Source organism: Sodiomyces alcalophilus (genome assembly GCF_042370955.1).
Source record: "Sodiomyces alcalophilus JCM 7366 unplaced genomic scaffold ACRALscaffold_3, whole genome shotgun sequence".
Taxonomy (NCBI): domain Eukaryota; kingdom Fungi; phylum Ascomycota; class Sordariomycetes; order Glomerellales; family Plectosphaerellaceae; genus Sodiomyces; species Sodiomyces alcalophilus.
In genome coordinates, this window is record NW_027263534.1 from 269608 (window position 1) to 294393 (window position 24786).

A 24786-nucleotide genomic window follows, 5' to 3' on the forward strand; every position below is an offset into this window, starting at 1 on the left:
GGGTGCCTGCTGACTCTCCCAAGACGATGAGGGCGCGGGCTTGGAAGGATGTCCGCCGAGGGACGGGTTCCGTGTAGTAAAAGTCGAGGGTATCGAGGTTGGTACTGGGTTGGGACGCGGGTGAGGATGGTATCTGGGTTGGCCGTTGCTCGACTTGTATCTGGGTGAGTGATGATAAACGGACGGGTTGACGTGGCCGTTGGTGCTCGCTGCATTGGCGACGTGGGTTTTATGGTGGGCGATGAGGTGAGGTGGCAAGGCAGCAGGAGAAGCGACTGGGCCGGCGGGAAGCGCAACAGTAGTGGCAGACACACCAGCCATGGTAGAAGAGGAGGTGGAAGAGGCGCCGTTCTCCTATCCCGAGCCTCCCATCTCCTCATCTTCCATGTCCTTGCCGAACACATCCTCCATGGTTCCACCTTCGACTTCTTCGCCATCTTCATTCTTCTCGTCGGCAGTCGCAGCCGCACCGGTCGGCTCGACACCTTCCATGGCACCACCACCACCACCCCCCTGTTGCAGCTCCGGTTCTTCATCGCTCTCGTCCTCGTCCATGCCGGCTTCTTCCCAGACGTCCTTGAGACCCCAGCTGGTGCCGGTGAGGACGAAGCGCTCGCTGGGGAGGCGGACACCCCACTCGTTGGGGGCGACGCGCGGGAGGGCGACGCGGTTGTGTTCCTTGGCGAGGTCCTGGAGCCAGTCCTTGCTGATGCCACCGGAGCCGCGGCCACCGCGGAACTGGTAGACGAGGCGCGAGGCGATGGCGATCTTGATGGCGTTGGCGGAGACGGTGGCGTCGCCGCCCGAGCCGGGGATGGAGGCGGGGCCGGCGTGGGCGGAGGGTTTGGCGCCGGCGTGGGTGGTGTAGGGGTCGGCGCCCAGGTGGAGGGCGTCGTTGAGGATGGAGGAGGTGTGGCGGTAGGCAAAGTCGAGGAGGAAGAGGGGCACGCGGGTCTCGTAGGAGGTGACGCCTTGGGAGGTGAGGAGGAGCTCGATCATCCTTGCGTCGCGCGGTCGGGGGGCGGAGGAGGAGGCGTCGGGAGGTTGCTGTTGACTTTGTTGCTGCGCTGGTTGCTGCGATTGCGGTTGTGATGGTTGGGTTGCCGATTGCGATTGGGGGGTGTTTTGTTGGGAGGTGGAGGTGGTTTGTTGGGATGGGTTTTGGGCGGAAGAAGGTACGCCGTTGACCTGGGGTGTTGAGGTAGCTTGTGTGCTCATGATGGCTGGTTGCTACGCCGGGAAGCGTTGCTATGGAATTGATGGGATGGGATCGTGAGGAAGATGTGATGGGGGCCGATGGGATCCGGGAGGAGTTGGAGGTAACGGAGTCGAAGTTGCAGCGGTGAGGTAGGTGAGTAGATCAAGGTGGTATTTTGATGGAAAATTCGGCGTACGGTTTGAAGAGTCGTAGGTGTTTAAGTTCAACCTCCCAATATTCCATCCATCACAATGGACAAGATGATGGATATTGACATGAGGTCTGAAGGACTGGAGTGGAGTGTGCGACGGTAGATCTATTATCCGATATCGTGGCTGAGTAGGTTCAATTCCAAGCACGAGCCACACAATGGCTGGTACGTCTTCAGATGGCATCCCCTGGCAAAAGCCGGCAGTGGAAAGACTAAATGGAGGGGTCAAAAATTGCCCCGCCAAAATTCGAGCCGGACTCGGAGATGGGAGGAAGGAAGTGGAAGGTGGGATGTGACTCGGAAACTCAATTCTTCCATCTACTAGTTGGCATCTTTTGTCTTTGCCGTCCCTGAATCTTCACTACAACTACAATCAACTTCAAATACGAACCAGAACAGCGTCGGGAAAAGGAAGAAAGAAACGAACACTAACTAGTAAGAGCGCCATTCGTCTCTAGACTCCTCGTTCTCTTCTCACCCATCTAACTCATCTCGTCCAGACGCCCTCGCCGTCTTCCAAGGCCCGGGAATCGATTCTTCTTCCTCCTACTCTACTCTGGCAAATCGTCGCCTAGACCTCGCCATGGAAACAACACTACCGTTCCCTTTCCTCATCAGCGTTGCCGTCCCCCCCGGGCTGGCCAACCTCGAAGGCCTCGCCCGGGAACAGGTCTCTGCCCTCGGTGCTCCGTTCTTCCACGCCACTACCCAGACTCTCGGCAAGTTCCATCGCTTTTTGAAGCGCCACAATGCCGAGTTTCGTGGCTACTTTGACGTGACCGACGTCGACTCCCTAGACGACGTGGTATCTCTGCTTGATGCAGGCGCGCGCCAAGTCTTCGTCGCCCCCGAGAACCTGCCCCAATATGCCGAGTTTGGTGACCGTGTCGGCTCTGTGGTCACCGACTTGGACCTGTCGGCTGCTTCTGCCAGCAACAGCCTCCTGGTGAAAGAGTTCGACCCCCAGAGTCCCAAACTCGACGACTTTGTCAAGCAGGCCGAGTCCAAGAAGCTGCCCAACCTTTTCCTCAAGCCGGTGTCTGGTGCGGACCTGGAAACCTTCCTCCAGGTAGCACGCAAGTGCCGCGCTATCCCCATCCTCCCCTCCGACCGACTGACCGTTAGCAAGGAGGACACCACGAGACTCTCCCTGCCCAAGGTCATCGCCTCGTACTGCAAGTCGGACCGCGCCGATGGCCTCATTCCCACTGTGGTTTGCGACGAGTCGAACATTGCCCTGGGTCTCGCCTACAGCAGCGAGGAGAGCATCGCCGAGGCTCTGAGGACGCAATCGGGCGTCTACCAGAGCCGGAAACGCGGCCTATGGGTCAAGGGCGCCACCTCGGGCGACACTCAGGAGCTGATCCGCATCTCCGTCGACTGCGATAACGATACCCTCAAGTTCATCGTCAAGCAGAACGGTCGCTTCTGCCACCTGGAACAGGACGGCTGCTTCGGCGACCTGTCGGGCATCCCGCGCCTGGAGAAGACCCTCGTGTCCAGGAAACAGTCGGCCCCCGAGGGCTCGTACACCGCGCGCCTGTTCAACGACGAGAAGCTGCTGCGGGCCAAGATCATGGAAGAGGCCGAGGAGCTGTGCGATGCCCAGACCCCCGAGGAAGTCGCCTTCGAGGCCGCCGACCTGATCTATTTCGCCCTCACAAAGGCCGTCAGCGCCGGCGTGAGCCTGGCCGATATCGAGAAGAATCTGGACGCCAAGGCCTGGAAGGTCAAGAGGAGGAAGGGTGACGCCAAGGGGAAGTGGGCCGAGAAGGAGGGCATCTCTGCGGACCAACCGGCCCCTGCCCCTGCCGCTGCTCCGGCGAGTGAACCCAAGACGGACAGAATCACCATGCGCCGTTACGACGCCTCCCAGGCCTCCGAGGCCGAGATCCTCGAGGCTCTCAAGCGCCCGTCGCAAAAGTCACCCGACGCCATCCTGAACATCATCAAGCCCATCATCGAGGACGTCCGGACCGGCGGCGACAAGGCCGTCCTGGCCTACACCCACAAGTTCGAAAAGGCCACCTCCCTCACCTCGCCCGTGCTCAAGGCGCCGTTCCCCGAAGAGGCCATGCGGCTGTCCCCCGAGTCGATCAAGGCCATCGACGTCTCCTTTGACAACATCCGCAAGTTCCACGCCGCCCAGGGGGAGGTCGACAAGCCGCTCCACGTCGAGACCATGCCCGGCGTGGTGTGCAGCCGCTTCTCGCGCCCCATCGAGCGCGTCGGCCTGTACGTCCCCGGCGGCACCGCCGTGCTCCCCAGCACCGCCCTGATGCTGGGCGTGCCCGCCATGGTGGCCGGGTGCAAGAAGATTGTACTCGCGTCCCCCCCGCGGCCCGACGGCAGCCTGACGCCCGAGATTGTCTACGTGGCGCACAAGATTGGCGCCGAAAGCATCGTCCTCGCCGGCGGCGCGCAGGCGGTGGCGGCCCTCGCCTACGGCACCGAGAACATCACAAAGGTCGACAAGATCCTCGGCCCGGGCAACCAGTTCGTCACGGCGGCCAAGATGCTCGTCAGCAACGACACCAACGCCGGCGTCGGCATCGACATGCCGGCCGGCCCGTCCGAGGTGCTCGTCATCGCCGACGCCCACGCCAACCCGGCCTTTGTGGCCTCGGACCTCCTCTCCCAGGCCGAGCACGGCGTCGACAGCCAGGTCATCCTCATCGCCGTCGACCTGAGCGAGGACCAGCTCCGCGCCATCGAGGACGAGGTGCACGCCCAGGCCATGGCCCTGCCGCGCGTCGATATCGTCCGCGGGTCCATTGCCCACTCGGTCACCATTTGCGTCCGCGACGTCGACGAGGCCATGCGCATCAGCAACGAGTATGCGCCCGAGCATCTCATCCTGCAGCTCCAGGACGCCGAGAAGGTAGTCGACTCGGTCATGAATGCCGGTAGCGTTTTCGTCGGCCAGTGGACTCCTGAGAGTGTGGGCGATTACTCTGCGGGTGTGAACCATTCTCTGCGTATGTTTTCCTGTCTCTTTTATTTTTTTTAGGTCTCTCCCACTGACGGTCATTAGCAACCTACGGCTACGCAAAGCAGTACTCGGGGGTCAATCTCGGGTCCTTTGTCAAGCACATCACCAGCGCCAACTTGACGGCCGAGGGCCTGAAGAACGTGGGCGAATCCGTCATGCACCTCGCCAAGGTCGAAGAGCTGGAGGCCCACAGACGGGCTGTGGAAATTCGGGTCCGACACATGGAGGGAAATGAATAGGACAGTATAGTGAGGTTCATCTCTGCTTGGTTGACAAGAGTATATAAGGGGTTGGGTTGGTGGGTATTTATCATCAGGTTAGGGGGAAATAATATCTCGGCTCGACAAAGCAATGAGACAAAAGTCAGAAGTGATTCTCGAGGCGAATTCCATGGACATAGTCTTTACAACTCAGGATCGGCTCATCAATTCAGTGTTCAAGGCTCCTCTACCGTCCAGCCTTCTAGGATTACCTCTCCTTACCTCTCCCTGGCAAAGACTACTGCTGCCTCAAACACGCGTTGCACGAGCGCCACTGTGAACAAAAGGGACTCTTTTTATGATACAGTAGGCCTGTAAAAACGGTATCTCATACACTCTATCCGTAGAAACCAGCCGAAACCTTCCCCCTCCCTCATCCACGAAATCCTTCGCTTAGAACTTGGGCTTCATGGTGTTCCTGAGCCGTTGGTAATCAAAGAGGGCGTCGATGCTTCCCACGGCGCTGATGGCGACGTCCTGGTCCCAGAGCTTCCGGTTGGCAAAGTCCATGACGTCCTTGGCGGAGATGTGGTCGATGACGCGCTCAATCTCGGCGGGGCTGGCGTGGCGGCCGGTGGTGATGAGCTGGCGGCCAATGTCCTCGGCGACGGCGGTGGTGCCGTCGAGGGAGAGGAGGATGGAGGCCTTGAGCTGGGCCTTGGCGCGCTCGACCTCGGAGTCGCTGACGTTGGAGCAGAGACGCATCCATTCGCGGAGGGCAAAGTGGACGAGGTCGTCGACGCGGGTCAGCTTGTCGGTGACGAGGTAGATACCCCAGAGGCTGCGACAGTTAGCTGCGTTTCTTTTGTACCGGGTTTGACTGAGAGGAAGGGAAGAACAAGGAGAACCCACCCAGTATCGCTGTAGCTGGTGGAGAAGCTCATGAAGCTGTTGGCAAGGTCGTTCTTGTGGACAAACCCGCTCAGCTTGCTGCCCTGGTGGGGCGCGTTGCCCAGGGCCTTATCGTAGTTGCCGACAATGGCCTGGGTGACGAGGGCGGTGTAGTAGTCGGCGTCGTTCCAGCTGACGCCCTCGACGGCAATGGCAATGTTGGCGGTGGGGATCTGGTCGTCGCGGACGCGGACGTCGGAGCCGATAAAGTCGGCCTTTTGCTTGGACAGGAGGTAGGCCTGGTTGTGGGGCCCGTGGCTGGGGAGGCCGGCAAAGTACTTCTCGGCCAGCTCGACGAGCTTGTCGTGGGGGACGCCGCCGGCGCCGACGAGGACCATGCGGTCGGCGGTGTAGTTGTTCTTGATGTAGTTGACGAGCTCGGTGCGGGTGATGTCGCGGATGTTCTGGCGGGGGCCGAGGATGGTGCGGCCGAGAGGCTGGTGCTGGAAGGCGGTGGCGTGGAGGTGGTCGAAGACGACCTCCTCCATCTGCTTCTCGACCTCCTCGGACTCGCGGAGGATGACGTCGCGCTCGCGCTCAATGGCGGCCTCCTCGAGCTTGGAGTTTTGGAGGATATCGGCGAGGATATCGACGCATTGGGGTACGTCCGAGTTGAACGCCTTGGCAAAGTAGACGGTGTTCTCGCGCTGTTGATTCAACCTTGGTTAATGGCATTCCCTTACAGGGGATACGGGACGTTACCAACCGAGGTGTAGGCGTTTAGGTGGCCACCCATGTTCTCAATCTCGAGCTCGAGTTGCTGCTGTGTCCGGTTTGAGGTACCCTAAAAAAAATGTCAGCCATCAAATTCATCAAGAAAGCAGCAACGCAATGCAGAGAATCCTACCTTAAAGGCGAGATGCTCAAGGAAATGAGCAGTGCCATTGGTCTCGTCAGTCTCTGCCCTCGAGCCAGCATCAATCCACATGCCGACTGTGGAAGTCTGGGACCATGGCGAGTAATTGGTGGCGACCTAGAGAGTCAACGGTTAGCTTACGAGTCTTTACTGTCCCTCTATGCAGCCAATTGATCTCTTCTGAGCGAGGGACTTGGGGGAGCGCGCGTGATGGCGTACAGTCAGTCCATTCTTCAGGGTGGTGGTTTCGACTTTGCCGACGGGGCTGGCGGGCGTAGCGAGGCCTCGGGTCAGACGGGAAGTCCTCGTCAACGACGAAGGACCCTTCCGCAGGCCCTGCGAGAGGTTCAAAGCAAGTCTCCGGGACGCCATGGGGGGTGGTGTGGGTGGTGTGTGGAGGAAGCGGGAGGCGAATTGAGTGGTTTGCAACTGAAATCTTTCAATGGAGGTTTCGGCTCGCGGCTTTGAAAGCTTTCCTCCAATTCTCGGTGCCGGTTTGCTGGAATGTATTTTGGTGGCCTTGGATGTCAGGCAGTGGTTTCTCCGAGTTGTTCCGGCTATCTCCGTCCGAGAGTTGGGCCAATCAGAGGTTGTCTGTTTCCAAGTGGGAATGACTCAGCCGGGTCATCGTCGGCGAATCTGGACTGATTATGTCAGCTGTCAGTCTGCACTTATTCGTACTCCAGTTCACCATCCATCACCACCATCTGGACATGCAATGAGACCCGACAGAATGCAGCTGACCTCATGATCGTCCAATGATTACAGAAAAGAGTACCCGTGTTATGTTATGTGATCCAGCTTACCCACTTCGTAATGTAGGCGGGCAGTGATTAACCAGGTACTGTACCTCAACCGCCTGGAGACTCAAGTCGGATTCATCTCCCAACTCTTCCTTCACCTGTATCGTCCCAGCTGTTCCCGCATTTCAATACAAAAGACGGAATTCACGTAAATATCTACACCATCTGAACCTCTGCCCGCTCAGTCGATGATAGCAAAAGATGCCTGGCGGGGCCTTCACTTTCGCAGACCCTTTCCAGGTCCTACACATTCTGAAGCAGAACCCAACCCCAGAGCCCGTGGATGCCGATATGAAGGCCATCATACAGAGCTTCCCTCCACTGGGCCAGGTCACCCAAGTCCAAGACGGCCGCCTCTCCTTCCTTGCTGTCCTCCAGGTACCGGCCTCACGCCGCGAGGAGCCATGGCAAGTCGCCCTCTGGCAGTCGACCGACCACCAGGAATGGACTGAATCGCTTCTACGTCCCGCTTCACCGGATCATGTTCCCATAGAACTCCAGTCCTTCCCAGACCCAACCTCGTCGCGCCTGTACTTCTCCGTCTCCCTAGAAGCCCGCAAGTCGTTGCAGTTCACCCTGAGGTTCCGTCATGCTGCCAACGAACCGTGGAGATGGACCCGTGATGAGCTAGGGTTAGGCGATGGTCTCGTTATCGTGCGTACCGAGCCGGCTACTGGCCTCTCAGAGGACTTGAACGCGCTCATCGAGGGCTTGGATCCCGCATGGACAGTCCGGCAGAAGATGAGCCAGTCGCCCGGCACGCGGCTATGGGTTCTCGAGACGTCTATACCTGCGGCCGTGGCAGATGAGTCGACTTTCCGTGACGTTCCTATAGGCGTCCCTTGGGGCTCTTATCTGCGGTGAGACTCAAAGTTGCCTTGGCTTTGCCGGTCAACTAACAAGTCTTTCTTTAGATGGTTTGCTTTGGTTCGTCCCTGGACTCCATGGCTTGGCCCCAGACACGGCAAAAGCCATTTCGAGCTTGATAGGGACGGAATAGTATGCTCGTTTCTCAGCCCTCGGGGTCACCATCTCGTTTTACTGGCCATCAGCGGCGCGAATAACGTCACCTCTGTGTTTCGCAGCCAGAAGACGGGGGAGCATGCGACTGTGGTGCTGCACGTAAGCCGTCAGACGGAGAGAGATTCCACTGAATATCCACTGTTCCAAGTGCTAATGGAGTATGATCATGGTCTCTTCAGACTCGAAATGACGGCACGGAATCCGAACCAGCCACGGTCCTTGCGGCCATTGGCGACACGTTCGAAAGCGCCAACGCCGCTGTCATGTATCATGCCCGGGCTGTTGTCCAGCAGATGAAGAGTACAAACGACGAAATCGAAGCGGAAATTCAGTCCATCGAAAAGGACATTCAACCTGAATGGATGGAGAATTGGTACGACGGCCTCGGTTATTGTACGTGGTCGTGCTAAGCCTCCTCTCTTCCTCTCCTTTTCTTTCCTTTCGTCTCCCCCTACTGACAAACACAGGCACATGGAACGGCCTCGGACAACAACTCACTGAAGAGAAAGTGCTGACCGCCGTTGATACCCTCGCCGAGAGCAACATCAAGGTTACCAGCCTCATCATCGACGACAACTGGCAGTCCATTGACTACAAAGGCCCGGGCCAGTTCCAGCATGGCTGGGTCGAGTTCGAAGCCGACCCCAAAGCCTTTCCCAGCGGCCTCAAGAGCACGGTATCACGCATCCGCGAGAAACACCCTCACATTCAACACATTGCCGTCTGGCATGCCCTTCTCGGTACCGCCATCGCCCCTTAACTTCCCCGTCGCGTGCCTACAACCCGCTGACTTGACCCGCTGACTTGACACAGGCTACTGGGCCGGCATCTCTCCCCAAGGGAAGCTCGCCAAGACCTACAAGACCGTCGAGGTGGTACGGAAAGAGGCCGAGCGGCGTCACCTACCCCTGGGCGGCACCATGACCGTAGTCGCAAAAGAAGACGTCGACAGGTTCTACGACGACTTTTACAAGTTCCTCGCCTCCTGCGGCGTCGACGCCGTCAAGACAGACGCCCAGTTCATCATGGACACATGGGTCTCGGCCACCGCCCGCCGCGACCTCACCGACGCCTACCTCGACGCCTGGACCATCTCGTCCCTGCGCCACTTCAGCATCAAGGCCATCTCGTGCATGTCCCAGGTGCCGCACATCATCTTCCACTCCCAGCTCCGCCGCAACCGTCCCCCCCTGCTCTGCCGCAACTCGGACGACTTCTTCCCCCAGGTGCCCGCCTCCCACCCCTGGCACGTGTGGTCCAACGCCCACAACGCCCTGCTGACCCAGCACCTCAACATCCTCCCGGACTGGGACATGTTCCAGACCGTCCACGACTACTCGGGCTTCCACGCCGCCGCACGCTGCGTCAGCGGCGGGCCCATCTACATCACCGACGTCCCGGGCCAGCATGACATGCATCTCATCCGCCAGATGACGGGCCCGACGCCGCGGGGCAAGACGGTCATCTTCCGCCCCAGCGTGGTGGGCAAGTCGGTCGACGTGTACAACAGCTATCACGACGATGTGCTGCTCAAAGTCGGCAGCTATCACGGCAAGTCACCTCCCACTAACATGATATTGCCCTTCGAAAGCCCACTAACATCCCTCGTCGCATTAGGCGCCGCCGTAACGGGCACGCCCATCCTCGGCGTCTTCAACGTCTCCTCCCGGCCCCTGGTGGAAATCATCCCCCTCGCCCTTTTCCCCGGCGTCCTTCCCTCCATGAGGTACACGGTCCGCGCGCACTCCACGGGCCGCATCACGCCGCCCATACTATCCCCCACCGGCCCCGGCTCGTCCCTGGCCGTCTCCCTCGACGTCCGCGGCTACGACATCTTCACGGCTTACCCTCTCACGACCCTGGTCAGCGAGGTCAAGGGCGAGGTATACGCGGCCAACCTGGGCCTGTTGGGGAAGATGGCGGGGGCCGCGGCCATTGTGAGCAGCGACTTGGCGTTTGAGGGTGATGGGCGGGTGCAGCTCCGGACGTCTCTCAAGGCCCTGGGTGTCTTGGGAGTCTACATCTCCGCGCTCCCCGAGCTGACCATTGCGGATGATTTCATCGCCACAATCCAGGGGCAGGTGATCCCGGCTCATACCGTCTCGATCAGCGCCGTGGACGCCCATGTGTTGGAGATTGACGTCGAGAAGGCGTGGGAAGAGATGGCGCTCCATCCTGGCTGGAGCAATGAGGTTGAAATTAAGGTGTATTTCTCCATAGAGCACGTAGAGCCGTGACGTTAAGACATGGGATCAAGACGGTAAATAGAGGTCGGCTCATCATGCACATCTAATTCATATTATTCTAGCCGTTTGAACGTTTTTCCATAGCTCATGTCAAGTGTGTAGTGTCATGTATATGTGTCTCTGGTCCCGCTTGTCGTGATTCTAACATGTCAACTTCAGGCTCCCCGACTAAAAAAAACGCCTCACATGGCCTGTATTCTTTTTCTTCGTTTCTTTTCGTATTGTCGTTCGTTTATTCCCGTTCTAGGACAGCAGGCGCGGTGATTTGAGTCCCGCTGACCTTCTCAAGACCCTCGCCTCCCTGTAGAGAATCAGTTAGCTCATGACATTCCTCCGTGTTAATGGGGAAAAGGAAGCACATACGTAGCTGATCAAAGGAGACACTTCAATACCATCCTCCTCCTTCTCGGACACGACGGTGGCACCGGCAGCCTGGACCCAGCGCTTGCCCTGAGCCATAATGTCGCGCTTGCTGGTGTCCGGGTCGTCCTCGCCGGTACCGGGGGCGTTCTTGAGCGGGGAGAACTCGTCCTCGCGACGGACCTCGAGGCAGGCAAACTTGTCGAGAGGCAGCCTGGGGAAGACGTCAAAGACGAACTGCTCGAGCTTGATGCCGTTGGGTTTCTCGGGCTTGATGGTCTCGCCGGATTGGAGGTCGGCCGCGGGGATCTTCTTGCGGGCGACGTGGTGGGGCAGGTCATTGGCCCACTGGGGGATGGACTCGAGGAAACGGAGCGAGTAGTAGTGGTTGACAATGTTGGCGGCACGGAACTTGAGCAGGTCGGGGTCGCGCGGGTCGCGGGCCTCGGCGGTGGCCTGGTCAATCTCCGAGTACTCGACAACGTCGGGACGGCCGTTGCGCTGCAGGATGAGACCGACCGACTCGGTGGCATTGCGCTTGCGGACGACCTTGGTGGCAATGTCGACGTCCTTGCTGGCGGCGAAACCCAGGAAGACCGGGTCGGCGACGCGGACGAGGCAGTTGTCGACGCAGTAGGCGTGGACGTGGAGCACGCCGCGGCGGCGCATGTCGTCCAGAACGCCCGAGGCGACGAGGGCCTGGTAGATGCCGCCGTTGCCGTCTGGGGCGACGGCGACGCGGCTCCGGGACTCGAGGAGGATCTTTCCGTCGTTGGAGATGCAGGGGAGGACGCCCTGCTCGAAGATGACAACGTTGGCCTTGTCGAGGCCAAAGTAGTTGTTTTCTTCAAAGTACTGCTCGGTGGGGCCGCGGGTAGGGCCCGAGGTCATGACGTACCAGGGGACGACGGGCTGGGGCCCGGACGAGGCGGCGTGGGTGGCGGCAAGCTCCTGGACCTTGCGGATGCGCTCTGCCTGGATGCGGAAGAGGGACTTGCGGCTGGGCAGACCAATGTCGTAGCAGCCCTTGGGCGCCGAGCTGCCGAGGCGGGTGCCCTGACCTCCGGCCATGAGGACGACACCGACCTTGTTCTGGGCGACGAGGTCGAGGCCCGCCTTGTACCAGGTGTCTAGGTCCTCGGGCTTGGAGTCGAGGATGCTGGCGGTAGCGGATTCGGGGAGGGGCTGGATGTCATCGTGAGCGCGGTCAAGGTCACCGGGTTTGGCCTTGGTCGGGTTCAGGGCGCGGTCGGTGATCTCGTTGATACGGGCCGGGTCGAAGCCGAGCAGCTGCTTATAGAGGGAGGCTTGGTCTTCGGGAGAGAGCGAGTCGTAGAAGGTAAAGACATGATCTTGGCCGGCGGCGGTGTACTTGGCCTTGAGGCCGGCCACTTGCTCGGGAGTGGGTTGGGGAAGAGGTTCGGGCTTGGAGCCGATGTGGAGGGCTGACTTGATCGCGTCCATGGTACGTGTTGAATCTCTACGTGCTGAGAGAACGTCGTCGAGAGAGGAAACGGGGCGGTTTGGGAGCTAATGACGGTGGCGTAAGAAACGAGGCAGACGGGGGATTGGGGAAAAACGAGATGGAGAAGAGGAGGGAGTGAAGTCGTACGTGAGACGGTCCGGGGATAGTATATAAGTATACGGATATATACGAGGAGAAAGAGAGAACTAAGAGCAGGTGCCACCGGGGACTCTTTCCATAGAGGAGTCGGGGGCTCTGCTTGCTGCCCTCCGAGGCTATCGTCCATAGAAGGGGCGGTATATGAAATAGTGCCACTGATTGTATTAGTAATGGTAATGCTTATAGACAGACAAACGTTATAGAGTGTATAGTTTGCTAAGGCCTCTCCTTAGGATAAGTATCTAGTATATACCTAGTATATACCCTTTACTTTAAAAATATAAATCTAATAATATATCCTTAGTATAAGTATATATATACCCGGTATATACTTAGGATATTCTAGATATCTTACTTCGTATTATAAGATTATATATTATCTATTATATATAAGCAGTGTATAAACATACTTTATACTGTGACTCTATACTGCATGTGTACATAACATAATTTTCCCTATGCGGAGCATAAACTTAAAAGTGGATCCAGGCCGAAGCCCATGCAAACAAGCTCGAGGCCTATTCGAACTAGTTCCTCGTATTTATACGAAGTACACCCCTGTTCGGTATTTGCTGTCCATACAATCCATTCAGGAAGGTCTCATTGCGCATCATTTATTTATGCTGATCGGCCCCGCCACAAGAAATCGCCTGCCGAGAAGACCATCAACTCTTTCTCAAGTCTACACCACCATCATGGTTGATTACGTCTCTAAATTCCCGTTCAAGAAACGGTCCATCTGGCCGCATCTCAGGGCTACGGAACTGCTAGAAAGCGCTCACTTGCGACACTGCATCGTCGGCGATACTGTTGCCCAGGTCCTCGGAAGCCCTGCCCTTGTATGCGCTCTCTTCATCGCCGTTGCCGATGAGCAGCTGGAAGACGGACGCCGTATCCTCCTTGACCACGGCTACCACGGCAAGCCCCAGAATCTGCAGTGCTTTGGTCATAGCGAGGCGCGTGAGAACCCGGGAGGCTGGCCCGGGCATACTTTCTCGTCTCCTGTCTCGGTGGAACCGTCCGAGTTAGACGTTATGCTTGTCCCTGCCAGCTCTTGGTACCTCGACCTCAGCCCCACCAGCTTCGCGGCATATACATTCCTCCATCCTGATACTTTATGTCGATTCCCTACTCGCCGATTCTATATAAACGGTATGTGAAAGTGTACCACGTGATAATCGCAGAACACTCGCGGGGCATGCTAACTGCTTTCATAGCACTTATCTGTGGGATTGCGGAGAGATTCGATACACCTGGTCTTAACTGTAGCATAACCCTCTACCTCCAAGTGCAGTACGCATATGTCTTAGGGGTCCTCCCAGAAAAATTTATCGCGCTCTTGCCGGAAGAGGACCAGCTTTTTATCGAGCTATTCGACAGCGCCCTTTTCGCGAGACGTAAGGTTTGCACAGAGTGGAAGAAGATCCGGGATGGCAAGCAGACTGTGGATGAAGCGAGGAAGCGCATTCCCAGGCACGACCTTCGCCTAGCTGCGTTGAAAATGAAACGCCAACGTCACCAGGGGATTGTAGCTTAACGACAAACACCAGAAACGAGCATATTAAACAGATTGTGGGCTTTCTTCTTCGGAGCTCTACGTCGTACAGATTAGCCGCCGCTTCGTGCTATGGTTCGAGCCGTGATGCTGATTCCTGGGTTCCGCCGAAAAACAGAATTACTCCACAACACCCCAAGCGCTCAGAATAAGGTACATGTAGAGAGCTTTTTGGGCAGACCTATCACTCGCCACGGGACGACATCTTCTCGCAGAAGTGGGCCGGGGGTCCTGGCTCTAGTGCCTTGTCCGAAGACTATGAAGCTTCACGCGCGCAAATGGCGCGGTCGGTCATAGGAGGCCAAGTTAGGGGGGACGGGTCCGACACGGGGCAGGTAGTCTTAAGTGTATAATCGAGCTGCACCAAGGAGGATTATTTAGGTTCGAGTTATTCCGACTGTAGTTCAGATACTGAACTACGGTCGTAAACCACACTAACGTCTTTTAATATGGATCAATTTGATCGCTCGGATCAATCAATGGATTATAAGCTCGTTGGTTTGATCGTGGCTAGTAGCAGCAGTAGTAGCCACCTCTTCCCCTTCATCTTCTTCTTCGTCTTCGTTTCCGTCTTCCCCTTTCACGCCCTCTTCCACGCCCTTTTCCACGCCCACGCGCCTGCGCCCGCAGCTATCTTGTTCTTACTTCGTATAATGAGGAACGGAACGCGCTGCCTCTATCCGTAGATTGACGATGTAGATTGACGATGTAGATTGACGATGTAGTTTCACGATGTAGATTCACGATGTAGAGTGTCCGAGTGATAATGAGATTAGTAGGAAGATTGGCAGGAAGACTAGGATCTAATTGGAACTACAGTTGGAATAACGGAATACATGTGACCAACGGTACAGTTGGAACAACCAGTGGTACAGTCGGAATAACCAGTGGTACAGTCGGAATAACCAAGTGGTACACGTCGGAATACTATAAAAACGCGGCAAACTCAAAAATAACCGGACCTCCCGTACAATGTCGCACTCGCCAGTTCCATCACGCCATGCAAGTACCTCGATGGGTGCACCGCCCATTAGCACAATGTTTGACGCCCGTGGCTCATAATCAGCAGAGGCTCTTTTTTTCGCGTCCCAAATTCCTTCCCACCCTCGTCTTCGCTGCAAAGTCCCCTGTCTCCCGGCCATCACAGTTGCTCTCATCACTTGGAAGGTTGATGCACCTTCCGTCCTCCTTGACATCTCCACGGTCATTCACAACGTCAGCATCGTTCCACGGCTTCCACGGCTCCAGGCGCTCCGAAGCAGAAATCCTCCAAGAACATCTTGGTGAGGGCGGAAAATGGGGTTTCGTTGTATATCGCACGACGTACGGCGACGACGATGGATGGAATCGAGTCAAGGAGACGATTCAGGCATCTAGCATGAGAGGATTGAAAGCGCCTGATCTTGCCAGTTCCCTTGACTGGGTCTTCATGGACGACAAAGATACCCTTGATGGCATCTCACGACCAGAACTTCGCAGACTCTTCCGAGAATGGGCTCACGAGGCTTTTAAGAGAGAGGGACATCGTCACCGACGAATGCAGATCCCCGAAACGGTCCAAGACTCTCCAGAAGCAGAACCACGGACTGTTTATCGTACAGTCCCCATGCTCGGGGCCAATTCCCGCTACATCTTCTTCATTGAAGTTGACGCGGAAAGTTTGCGGAGTATTGTTTACGACAGAGACCCCAGCGATCCGTGGGACTTGGGTCACGTCAACTTCATTAATTCTGAGTGGGAGCCCCAAGGCCCTCCTGAGTCCGAAGAAGAAAGGCTGGCCATGCTCGATGATGAACCGCTGCCGCCTATTGATGGCTGCACTGATGAAGACGTTGGGTGGATGAAGCTCAAAACGAGCAGTCTGGGCATCAGCTTCCACCTGGCGGCCACTTATTATGTTGAGGATACCTGGCACTACGATTATAAAAGACCACCCGCGATTGTGGACTGGACATAGCCAGCAGTAAGGCTCACCTATCACGACTATAGTCGACATCGTGGACATGAGCACATCTCCACCAGCACCTTTTAATTCATACATCAGAATTCCTTAGTGTATTAATAGCCCTGCCATAGCTCTACTTTTTCTAATCCTCCTCAAATGGCTAGCGCATGTCTGGAATTCTGTCCTCAATGTCTCGAAGAGCCTTCAAAATGCTATCGCGATACGGGCTCTGGACTGATTGAAACCTCTCTCGGATTTCCCCAACGTGCTCTCTCACCCATGTGCGAGCATGATACCTGGGAGTAGTAATGGGGATAGAAATATAGATAAACCGAGTCGATAGTCCGTGCGCGCTCCTCGGGCCGATTATATACCGATGGCTTCGCGGTCGTCTCGTATTCTTATACGGAAAGACCTAATAGCACTCTAGCTAGTAGCGTTATTATATAAAGAGATCAAGTACTATAAATCCTAGGGTGTTTATATAGTATATACCTAGTATATACGTAGAATATTATTATAAAAATTAACTATATTGTCAAGAAATAGCAAAATAGATTATATACATGTAAGATCAGACCGTATATAAATGTACTTGATACTGTGCATATAGACTGTATACATCACTAGATCTGGATATGCGGAGCATATGCAGTTCGAGGCCCTTGCAAACTGGTTCCTCGTGTCTAGCTACTGTACCTTACATAATGATTTCAAGATGGTTTTGAGATTGTCGAACGGGCCCCCAATCCAGGAATCTATCACCACAAATAAATGATCCTCGGTTCATCGGCTGCTCAAACCCCTCGAAACAGGTACAGCCCACAAACTAACCTTCATCCTTCGTGCGTATACGAGGGTCCTCGACGATAGCTTTCGTCTGGGACGCCGTGCTACGGCGATGCGGTGATCCTCGCTGCCTGTCCAGCGGCCATGTCGGACAAGGATGTCGTCTCCAGCCGTTCTCTGCCCTTCGAAACAGGGAGCCCACCATCGATATCTCCGCCCCGAACCGATGCTCTGACCAGTCCGACATATGAAGAGACGAGACATGAGTCGAGTGCGGCCGCAGGTACCCTAAACCCTACCACGACCGACCCTCCGAGTTGGACAGCTCAGGATGATACCCGGTGGAAACAACAAGCCAAGGACAAGGAAAAGGAGAAGAGTACGGATGAGGACAAGGTGTCTGGCCAGAGAGGTCATAGAATCCGTTCCTCTGGCGGCTTCCTACTCCAGAACGTCATTCGTGATGCCTCTGGTAGTGCGAACGGGACTCAACGTCGACTTCAGCCTCGCTACAACCAACCTTCCCAAAAGAACAACCTGACGCCGCGGACCTCCACAGTAGAACGCTCCGGCTTGAGTGTTGGTGCCGGTTCTGCTTCCGGTTCCGGTGCCAGTGCCTCTTTCGACCCTCGGCTCGTTTCTCCGTCCACATCAGATCAACCACCAAGACCCAGGTCAGATGACCTCTCGTCACCACAGACCGACGACACGAAACATGTGGTTGGTAGGAAGCGAGAAGCTTCGAACGGTGCTCCCGTCGATCATCATGGCCATCATGGTTCCTCGCAACGAGCGGCCAGCCAGCCTCACGATATCGATGCAGCACTCATCGTCAACATGGCCTTGAACCTCAGCGAGTCGAGGAGGGCGGCGTCCAGGAGAAGCGCCTCGGCCACCTCTGCCGCCATCCCCCCCGCCCTAGCACCTCTCCCCAATGCCGGCACCGGCACGGGGGGCGCCTTGAAACAGCATCTACAGCAGCAGAGGAGAACTTCGCGGAACATGTCCCCCCGTCCGGACCGTGGCCTGTCGGCGAGACTGCCCTCGGCTACGTCGAGGACGAACAGCCCCTTGCAGCCATCCTTCGATCTCGCCCGGGAAGGGTCCTATCGCCACTACTTTACCCCCGCCACCCTGGCGAGGGCCCAGAAGGCCAAGGAGCAGCTGGAGCTCATGGCCCAATACAGACGATTGCTCGAACTCGTGCCGCCTCTGGACCCCGTCTCCCGCCGTCCCTCTACCGTCAACCCTGCCACGACATCGCTCTCCGCAACATCTTCCCACTCCTCTACGAGTCCTCCGCCGGCCATTCGTCCCATCGGCCGGCCATACAACCCGCTTCAATACATCCGGAATCGCAAGGTGCGAGCCCGTGAACGGAAGGCCATCGATGGCGTGACCCTGGGATTCGGCGACCTGAAGAAAGTCACCGACTGGGTAGACGACGTCGCCAGATGGGCGGCTACCGGTCAGTCGGCTCGGCCCGACACCCCAGCCTTGCCTCCCTTTGCCGATGCCGAAGCTCATCGAGCCCAGCTGGAATCCCCCATGTCGAATACCCCTAAACCGAAGCGCCCACGGGTAGACTGGGTCATCAATCCCGCCGACATGATCGCCGACGTCTACTGGCTGGAACAAGACGATCACCTGCAATTCATCGAAGACCGTCATTGGTATCGCGTATTCCCCCAGAATCCTGGCGGGTCATCCCGGCCAGTGTCTGGTCCGCAAGCCGAGAAGGCCACGCCCGACGCCTCTCATAACACTTCTACACCTCAGCCGTGGACAGCAGCGGAGCTTACTAGTGGCGAGGCGGCGAATCTGGTCAAGACGGACACGGATCACGCTCATGGAAGCACACGAGAAAGAGCACGGCAAAAGCTCCAGGAGCTCAAAGGCTTCCATCACCATCGTCGCGGTAGCTCTCTGCATCAACCTCTCGCCCCTCCCGACTTGCTCCCGGTTTCCAAGACATCTTCTGACGTTCCCAACGGCGAAAACGAGAGGAGCAGAGAAGGCCACGGCCGAGGCGAGAATCAATCCCAGGCGTCGTCTGGAAGCAACAGAAATGACATCCTCCAGAAACAAATGCTGGAGATGATTGCCAGAGAAGGAGCAAACGAAACAACCCCCGCCGTCTGGTTGCACCAACCCTCCTCCACGGTACCGATGACCCCGGAGCGGGCGGCGCACACGGCCTCTCAGCCATCCTCCCGATCGCAGAGCCGCAAACAGTCCCTGATCGATGCGAGCGAGCCCGATGATACACCCGGGGTCACGAAACAGCATCCGACCATGTACGGTCATCATCGTGGTAGGTCGAGCTTGGAAATTCCCGTGCCTGTCTACCAGGGACACATAGACGTCGACACCTCGGTACCCAACTCCCCGGACAATCGACACCCGAGGGACAGCCCCTTCATACCGCCCATCGGGGGGGACCTCTCCCCTTCGCCGAGTCGGGGAGGCTCGCCGCATCGCAACCCGTTCCACAAGGTCCGGAATATCTTCCGTGAGAGGAGCCGAGAGCGAGAGCGAGAGCGAGGCAACGAACCTCAGTCCGACGCCATGGAGGGCGACATTGAGCTTCTCGTCCATCCCAAGTCGGCGCCTCCCGGCTTAGCCCAGTCACCCTTGCCCCGTACGGATGCATCACCCGGCAAGCAAGCTACGGGAAGCGCTGCCTCGACCTCACAGCTTCAACCACCTCGACATCTGGCGGACACTCTTCGGACCGGCGCCAAGGTTCGGACTGAGAACAGCGCACAGAAGAATCTTTTCCGGGGAGCGAGACTAGATACTGTCATCCGGGACGGCGTGTCAAAATTGGGAGACTTTGTCTGGCGGAAAGAACCCCAGCTACCCGAGAGACACCCGTATGAGCGTGATATCGCAGTCGATGACGAGGCCCGTCTCAATACCAACAATAAAAACAACGATCATGACCATGACAACAATCTCGTTCCGTCAACAATGTCTGACACGACCGCGGATGATCACAACCCTAGGGTGAAGCATTTCCTGGACGTGATGCCGACTTTCCAGCACAAGTCCCATGAATCCCGTGAACAGCAGTCGTCGGAGCCGCCCAGTCGATCTTCTCATTTCGAGCTGCTGAAGCCCCCGCGCATCGATATCCACGATGCGTCGTCCTCCCCATCGCCGTCTCCACCGAAAACCCACGGTGAATCGGAGACGAGTGCCGAGCCGGCAGAAACAAGCACCACCAGCGACCAATTGCGGGAGGCCAATCGACGCCTCAGCTCCTTCGCTGCCCGGTCCCCTTCCTTCTCGTCTACCGCGCGCCACCCTTCCTTGGTCTCGACCTTCGACGGCCTCCACTGGTCCTTCTCGGATCGCAGCTCACCGCGCCGGCCCGGTCTCGTTTCAAAACGCGACGTCGCCCGCCTGCGCGCCCTAGTCCTAAGTTCGGGCATCAAGGCCATGGAAATATCGCGCCGCGCGAACCAACCCGTCTCCGTCTTCGCCGCGCCTACACCGGACCATACCAGCGGGCTCTGCTGGCCAGCCATCGCCCAGCTGAGCGTCGACCCGTCGGGTCTACGGGCCCGCGCCGTCCCGCCGACGGAGCTATACCACGTCGCCGCCCAGAGCCTTGCCGCTTCGGTTCAGCAAGCCGACGGGGAGTGGCAGCGCGCGGCGGATGATTTCGCGGCCAAGGCGGCACCGGCGCTGCACGAAGGCGTCGAGGATATTCGACGCCGCATCGCCGTGGACTTGTCGGCTATGACGCGGGCGGCGGCCGACGATGTGGATGAGGCGAACCGCGACCTGGCGTTTGGCCAGCGCCTCAAGGTCAAGCATGTGGTGGATATGATGGAGAAGATGCTGCGGCGGCGGCGGCGGAGGTTCCGATGGGTCCGGCGGGGGCTGTGGCTCGGCGTCGAGTGGGTCCTCGTCGGGTTCATGTGGTATGTATGGTTCGTCGTCGTGATCCTCCGCATGTTCTGGGGTGTCGGGCGGGCCTTTGTGGGGGGCGTGAGGTGGTTGCTTTGGCTTTGAGGTCCGTAACCACTTCAGGGGTACCTCTCTCCTTTCCGCCATATTTTCCCTCTCCTTTCTAGTTCCTTTCTCGTCCGTATCTTCAACGATGGGCCATTGTCCATGGTGATTTAGTCGGCATGTCTTGGTAGGACGACCTACAGCAGGCCAAGTCTACAGGCATATATGCATGCATGGTGGGAGTATGAGGCTCTGTTGGCCTTGTTTCCTTTGCTGCTTTTATTCTTCTTTCTTCTCGCGCAAGACGGGGCTTCGGTGTATGGGGAAGCATGCCTGTTTGTACTGCCCGTTCTTTCTTTTCTTCTTTCTCTTTTGTGCGTTTTTTCCTTTATGTTCCCATTTACACAAGTGCCGGATTTGATACCCAAGCAGGACGATCAAGAGGAGCGTGGACGATGGGCGTTACGGCCGCCTTTATTACAGCGTCCTTGGTGTGTGCTATACGATGATCTCGCTATCGAATTTAATATTTTATAATGATATTCTATACACTGCTGCATGCCTCTTTTGCCTCTGCTTATGCTTATACTGTCATCAATCTGGCCTCGATTCCCGTTTGTCCAAACCGACGTGTTGAGGATGTCTTCCCGTGTTGAGGGCATAGGGCCATGGACAATTCGGCTCCCTGGCTGACCGCATTACTTTATAATCATTTGCTATCTGTGTTACTCTCAACTTTTTTGGATCTATCCATGAGCTCCCCTAGTATAGACGAGGAACACCCACATGCGTCTGGAGACACGAGAACAACTCCTAGGCTGGTAATTGTGCTGACCGCAGTTCATCCACCCTCGTAACCGTGTTTATACAATAAGACAAAAGAAGAAGTGAAGTGTCCATGGGGAAATAAATTGTTCTGTCAAGAGAAGATGAGAAAAAGAAAGAAGAAAAAAGAACAAAGCAGAAAAAGATGAGAGAAAAGGCAAAAGTGAGTCTACTGCACTACTCAATCCTCTTCTTGCCCTCCTCGGCACTCAAGTAGCGGGCAGTGCTCAGACCACGCTCATGCTTGGCGACAAGAGTGCCAATCATGGAATCCTTGCGCGCCTTGGCGATGTGTTCATTGTAGCCCTCGTTGGCCCACGGCCTGGGGTTCAGCTTGGGCCAGTTGACCTGATGGACGACGTTAGAACAGATGCATCAGTGGAATCACGCATGGAGAAACGCGCGGAGAGGCGGATAGGAAAAGAAGACGTACGTAGAGCATCCCGTGGCTTATGATAAAGCTGGTGGACCACACGGCGACGGCGAGCCAGAAGAGCATAAAGATCCGGATGGTGAGGACGGCCTCGGAGCGGGAGAAGAGGGAGAGGGCGACGAGGAAGAGACTAAAAGCGAGGAGGTACGGGACGGACTGGATAAGGAGGGGCCGGCGGTCGGCGAAGACGAGACCAGAACCGAGGTCGGCGGCGGGGCGGTAGGCGCCCAGGAACAGATCGAAGCTGTCCTGGCGAGGCCCGTCGAAAAAGTTGTTCTTAAAGTAGCGGGTGACGCCGACGCGGGCGTCCTGGAGGGCGCCCATCTTGGTGCGGTTGCCGGTGCGGGTGACGTCGGTCTTCATGGCGCCGGTGCCGGAGTAGGCGGCCGAGACGACGTCGGCGTTATCGGCCCACATGTTGCGGAAGAGGTCCTCGAACGCCGCGTCGTGGTCGCGGAAGGAGGAGCCGCGCGGGAGCCAGCCCAGGTCCTCGAGGATGCGGTCGAGGACGTGGCGGGCGAACATGGACTGGACGACGTTGGTGCGGTCGAGGCAGTCCATGCAGTTGGTGCGCATGACCGAGGTCTGGTAGGCGCGGGGCTCGAGGCGGGCGTCCGGGCCGGGCATGTCGACGGCGCGGAAGTAGGCCTGGCGGGCGAGGGCGTCGGCGAGCTTCTCGACCAGGGCGTAGGCGCGGTCCATGCGCAGGCCCTTGGTCTCGTGGTGGTAGTCAAAGTAGATGTAGTGCAGGCGGTCGAACTCCTGCTGGGCCGTCTGGGGCTGGATGGTGTGGAACTTTTCGTCGGTGACGAGGTCGGCCTGGACGTCCTCGCGCGGCGACGACAGGAGGAGCTGGACCATCTGCTCGTACGAGTTTTTGATGTTCCGCTCGCGGCCCGTCTGGTTGACGAGGTTGATGAGGTAGTTGTCGCCGTAGATGCGGATCTGCTCGTCAAAGTGCTTCCGCGCGGCGTGCAGGGCCGTCTCGACGCCGCGGACCTGCACCTTGGGCGTGTAGCGCAGCGTGTTGATCTCGGCCCAGTAGGTCGGCACGCTGCCCCGGGTCTGCACGTACGACATGATCTGCATCTCCTCGCCGGGGCCGGGGTTGGCCTTGCCGAACTGGCCGCTGCGCATGTCGGAGCTCCCGGCGAACCCGCCCATGCGGCTGCTGCCGGTATCGTTGATGACCACGACCTGCTCCGTCTCGTTGTAGTTGGCCGCGTGGCCGTCCTCGTCGAGGCCTCGGGTGAAGTAGCGGGTGCCGCCGCGGTAGCGCGAACGGCGGGTGATGATGGCAACGGTCAGGGGGTTGCCCTTGAAGTTGGTGGGGCGGATCTCGAGGACGCCGAAGATGACGGGGAGGATGAAAGGGTCGGCGCCGGGCTGGGGTCCCACGGATCCCCGGGCGCCCTTGGTGCGAAAGTCGATGAGCTCGGACTGGAGGTGCTTGTTGTAGAAGAAGCGGTCGTCGGCACGCATCCACAGCGGCGAGGTGACGTCGGATTCGGATTGTCTTTGGAAGCTGTTGGTCAGGTCGATGGAGTAGGAAAAGTACATGGGAGCGGCCTTGAGGAAGCTCTGGAGAAGACTGATAAAGGTATCCTCGTCGGGATCTCGAATCTGGCGTTCGCGCATCGGGAGCATCTCGGTCGAGACGACCTTGTAGACCATGTGGCCCTTTAGGCGACCCATGGGTTGGGCCTTGGTGATGATGACGACATATTTGTCTTGATATCGGGTTAGATTTGGGTCAAGAGTAGTGGACATATGTTGGTTCGTCTCCATACCTAGTCTCAGCTGGATGATACCCAAGATACCAGCGATGCTCGAGATTCTGGTGGTTCGCTTGGTGAGGCTGCCGTCACCGAGGCGCAAGTCGCCAGTGGGCCGGTCGATGACGAGAGCGGGAGCATCGGGGGAGGATGGGGAGATGAAGGTGTACGAGTCTTTGGCGAACTTGACGTTGATGTCGCGGTAGGGAAGCGTAGGGGTCGTCATGGCGAGGGACGAGGGACGAGGTATTGGCGAGATTGGTGCTGCGGACAAAGAGGTTGAATCCGTCGCTCCTCGCTCCTGGATCCTTGTTTTTCTAAGCCAGGAGTTGACGTATTGGAGAGGGGAGCCAAGAGAGAGTTGGGAGGCTGTAAAGAGAGACGAAGGAGTGAAGAAAGAGTGAAGAGAGGAAATGGAGAATACAAAGTACAACTGTCGTCACTCTTCCCAGAGGAATGAATTGACCCCTGGGAGGTGCTGGTCTGTTTGATGCGCCAATGAGTGGGGCAGCTGCGTAAGTTACGTACAGTGTCCGCACAGTAACGTACCTACCTACCTTTTCGTCCAGCCACATGTGAACACAGCCACACACCTATTTGGATGTGCCCACGTGTATGCGCTTGTATGTATTTAGGGAATTACCTACCTAACATAGGCCGGGTCTTAGGAGACTTTATAGGGCTGTATTCGGATTATTATTCTCTGGCTTAAAGTATCCTGTCCTTCGACTTTCTAAACTAAATATCGCGATGCTATCACATGACATCATAGTTGTTTGTCTGGATAAAGTCGGAAAGTCGGCAAGATCCCAGGTAGATACATACGACGAAGTACTAATTGTCACATGACTAAATGGGTTATGTAAATACAGTTGTACTGATACGGCTACGCAGCGCGGATTTAGAACTCCGAGCTCCTAGGCTACTAGCCACTAGAGCTAGTATGGCTTATGGATAAAACAGGCTACTAGAAGGGGATTCCTATTAGTTATATTTAGCTAAGGCATAGCCTATATATAGCTTAGCCTCCTATAAGC

General features: G+C 57.1%; 10 protein-coding genes across 10 annotated transcripts; 5 read left to right on the top strand and 5 right to left on the bottom strand.

Moving 5' to 3' along the window:
- Positions 1–240: 240 nt before the first annotated feature.
- On the bottom strand, positions 241–1432 carry ACRALDRAFT_2058396 (uncharacterized protein). Its single transcript, XM_071021841.1, has one exon. It carries the CDS (start codon positions 1216–1218, stop codon positions 355–357), a length of 864 nt encoding a protein of 287 aa, XP_070875619.1. The 5' UTR covers positions 1219–1432; the 3' UTR covers positions 241–354.
- Positions 1249–1593, bottom strand: ACRALDRAFT_208529 (uncharacterized protein; the record flags this gene model as incomplete). Its single annotated transcript, XM_071022465.1, has 2 exons — positions 1249–1488; positions 1567–1593. The coding sequence occupies 2 exons, from the start codon at positions 1591–1593 to the stop codon at positions 1249–1251; spliced, it is 267 nt and encodes an 88-aa protein (XP_070875620.1).
- Positions 1594–1992: 399 nt separating this feature from the next.
- Positions 1993–4640, top strand: ACRALDRAFT_2102112 (uncharacterized protein; the record flags this gene model as incomplete). The annotated part of the gene is made up of 2 exons (XM_071023088.1): positions 1993–4387; positions 4444–4640. 2 exons carry the CDS (start codon positions 1993–1995, stop codon positions 4638–4640), a joined length of 2592 nt encoding a protein of 863 aa, XP_070875621.1.
- Positions 4641–5054: 414 nt separating this feature from the next.
- On the bottom strand, positions 5055–6780 carry ACRALDRAFT_2103123 (uncharacterized protein; the record flags this gene model as incomplete). Its single annotated transcript, XM_071023128.1, has 5 exons — positions 5055–5442; positions 5514–6199; positions 6259–6336; positions 6400–6525; positions 6628–6780. The coding sequence occupies 5 exons, from the start codon at positions 6778–6780 to the stop codon at positions 5055–5057; spliced, it is 1431 nt and encodes a 476-aa protein (XP_070875622.1).
- A 530-nt stretch (positions 6781–7310) lies between these two features.
- Positions 7311–10471, top strand: ACRALDRAFT_1075507 (glycoside hydrolase family 36 protein; the record flags this gene model as incomplete). Its single annotated transcript, XM_071018388.1, has 6 exons — positions 7311–8071; positions 8126–8333; positions 8414–8627; positions 8702–8974; positions 9048–9785; positions 9852–10471. The coding sequence occupies exons 1-6, from the start codon at positions 7413–7415 to the stop codon at positions 10469–10471; spliced, it is 2712 nt and encodes a 903-aa protein (XP_070875623.1). The 5' UTR covers positions 7311–7412.
- A 241-nt stretch (positions 10472–10712) lies between these two features.
- ACRALDRAFT_2041252 (uncharacterized protein) lies at positions 10713–12304 on the bottom strand (the record flags this gene model as incomplete). Its single annotated transcript, XM_071021136.1, has 2 exons — positions 10713–10781; positions 10844–12304. The coding sequence occupies 2 exons, from the start codon at positions 12302–12304 to the stop codon at positions 10713–10715; spliced, it is 1530 nt and encodes a 509-aa protein (XP_070875624.1).
- Positions 12305–13065: 761 nt separating this feature from the next.
- ACRALDRAFT_2033927 (uncharacterized protein) lies at positions 13066–14303 on the top strand. The gene is made up of 2 exons (XM_071020744.1): positions 13066–13616; positions 13682–14303. Exons 1-2 carry the CDS (start codon positions 13160–13162, stop codon positions 13999–14001), a joined length of 777 nt encoding a protein of 258 aa, XP_070875625.1. The 5' UTR covers positions 13066–13159; the 3' UTR covers positions 14002–14303.
- Positions 14304–15013: 710 nt separating this feature from the next.
- ACRALDRAFT_1062330 (uncharacterized protein) lies at positions 15014–16213 on the top strand. The gene has a single exon (XM_071016579.1). It carries the CDS (start codon positions 15020–15022, stop codon positions 15974–15976), a length of 957 nt encoding a protein of 318 aa, XP_070875626.1. The 5' UTR covers positions 15014–15019; the 3' UTR covers positions 15977–16213.
- Positions 16214–16739: 526 nt separating this feature from the next.
- On the top strand, positions 16740–20776 carry ACRALDRAFT_2052542 (uncharacterized protein; the record flags this gene model as incomplete). Its single annotated transcript, XM_071021651.1, has 1 exon — positions 16740–20776. The coding sequence occupies exon 1, from the start codon at positions 16898–16900 to the stop codon at positions 20774–20776; it is 3879 nt and encodes a 1292-aa protein (XP_070875627.1). The 5' UTR covers positions 16740–16897.
- Positions 20777–21718: 942 nt separating this feature from the next.
- Positions 21719–23975, bottom strand: ACRALDRAFT_2101773 (uncharacterized protein; the record flags this gene model as incomplete). The annotated part of the gene is made up of 3 exons (XM_071023076.1): positions 21719–21889; positions 21975–23704; positions 23765–23975. 3 exons carry the CDS (start codon positions 23973–23975, stop codon positions 21719–21721), a joined length of 2112 nt encoding a protein of 703 aa, XP_070875628.1.
- Positions 23976–24786: the final 811 nt, after the last annotated feature.

What these genes read in the sequence shown, in the direction of transcription:
- ACRALDRAFT_2058396 (XM_071021841.1), bottom strand. Translation starts at nt 1,218, where the DNA reads ATGAGCACACAAGCTACCTCAACACCCCAGGTCAACGGCGTACCTTCT.
- ACRALDRAFT_1062330 (XM_071016579.1), top strand. Translation starts at nt 15,020, where the DNA reads ATGCAAGTACCTCGATGGGTGCACCGCCCATTAGCACAATGTTTGACG.
- ACRALDRAFT_2033927 (XM_071020744.1), top strand. Translation starts at nt 13,160, where the DNA reads ATGGTTGATTACGTCTCTAAATTCCCGTTCAAGAAACGGTCCATCTGG. An exon ending in TCGCCGATTCTATATAAACG is followed by an intron (nt 13,617 to 13,681) that starts GTATGTGAAAGT and finishes CTGCTTTCATAG; the next exon opens with CACTTATCTGTGGGATTGCG.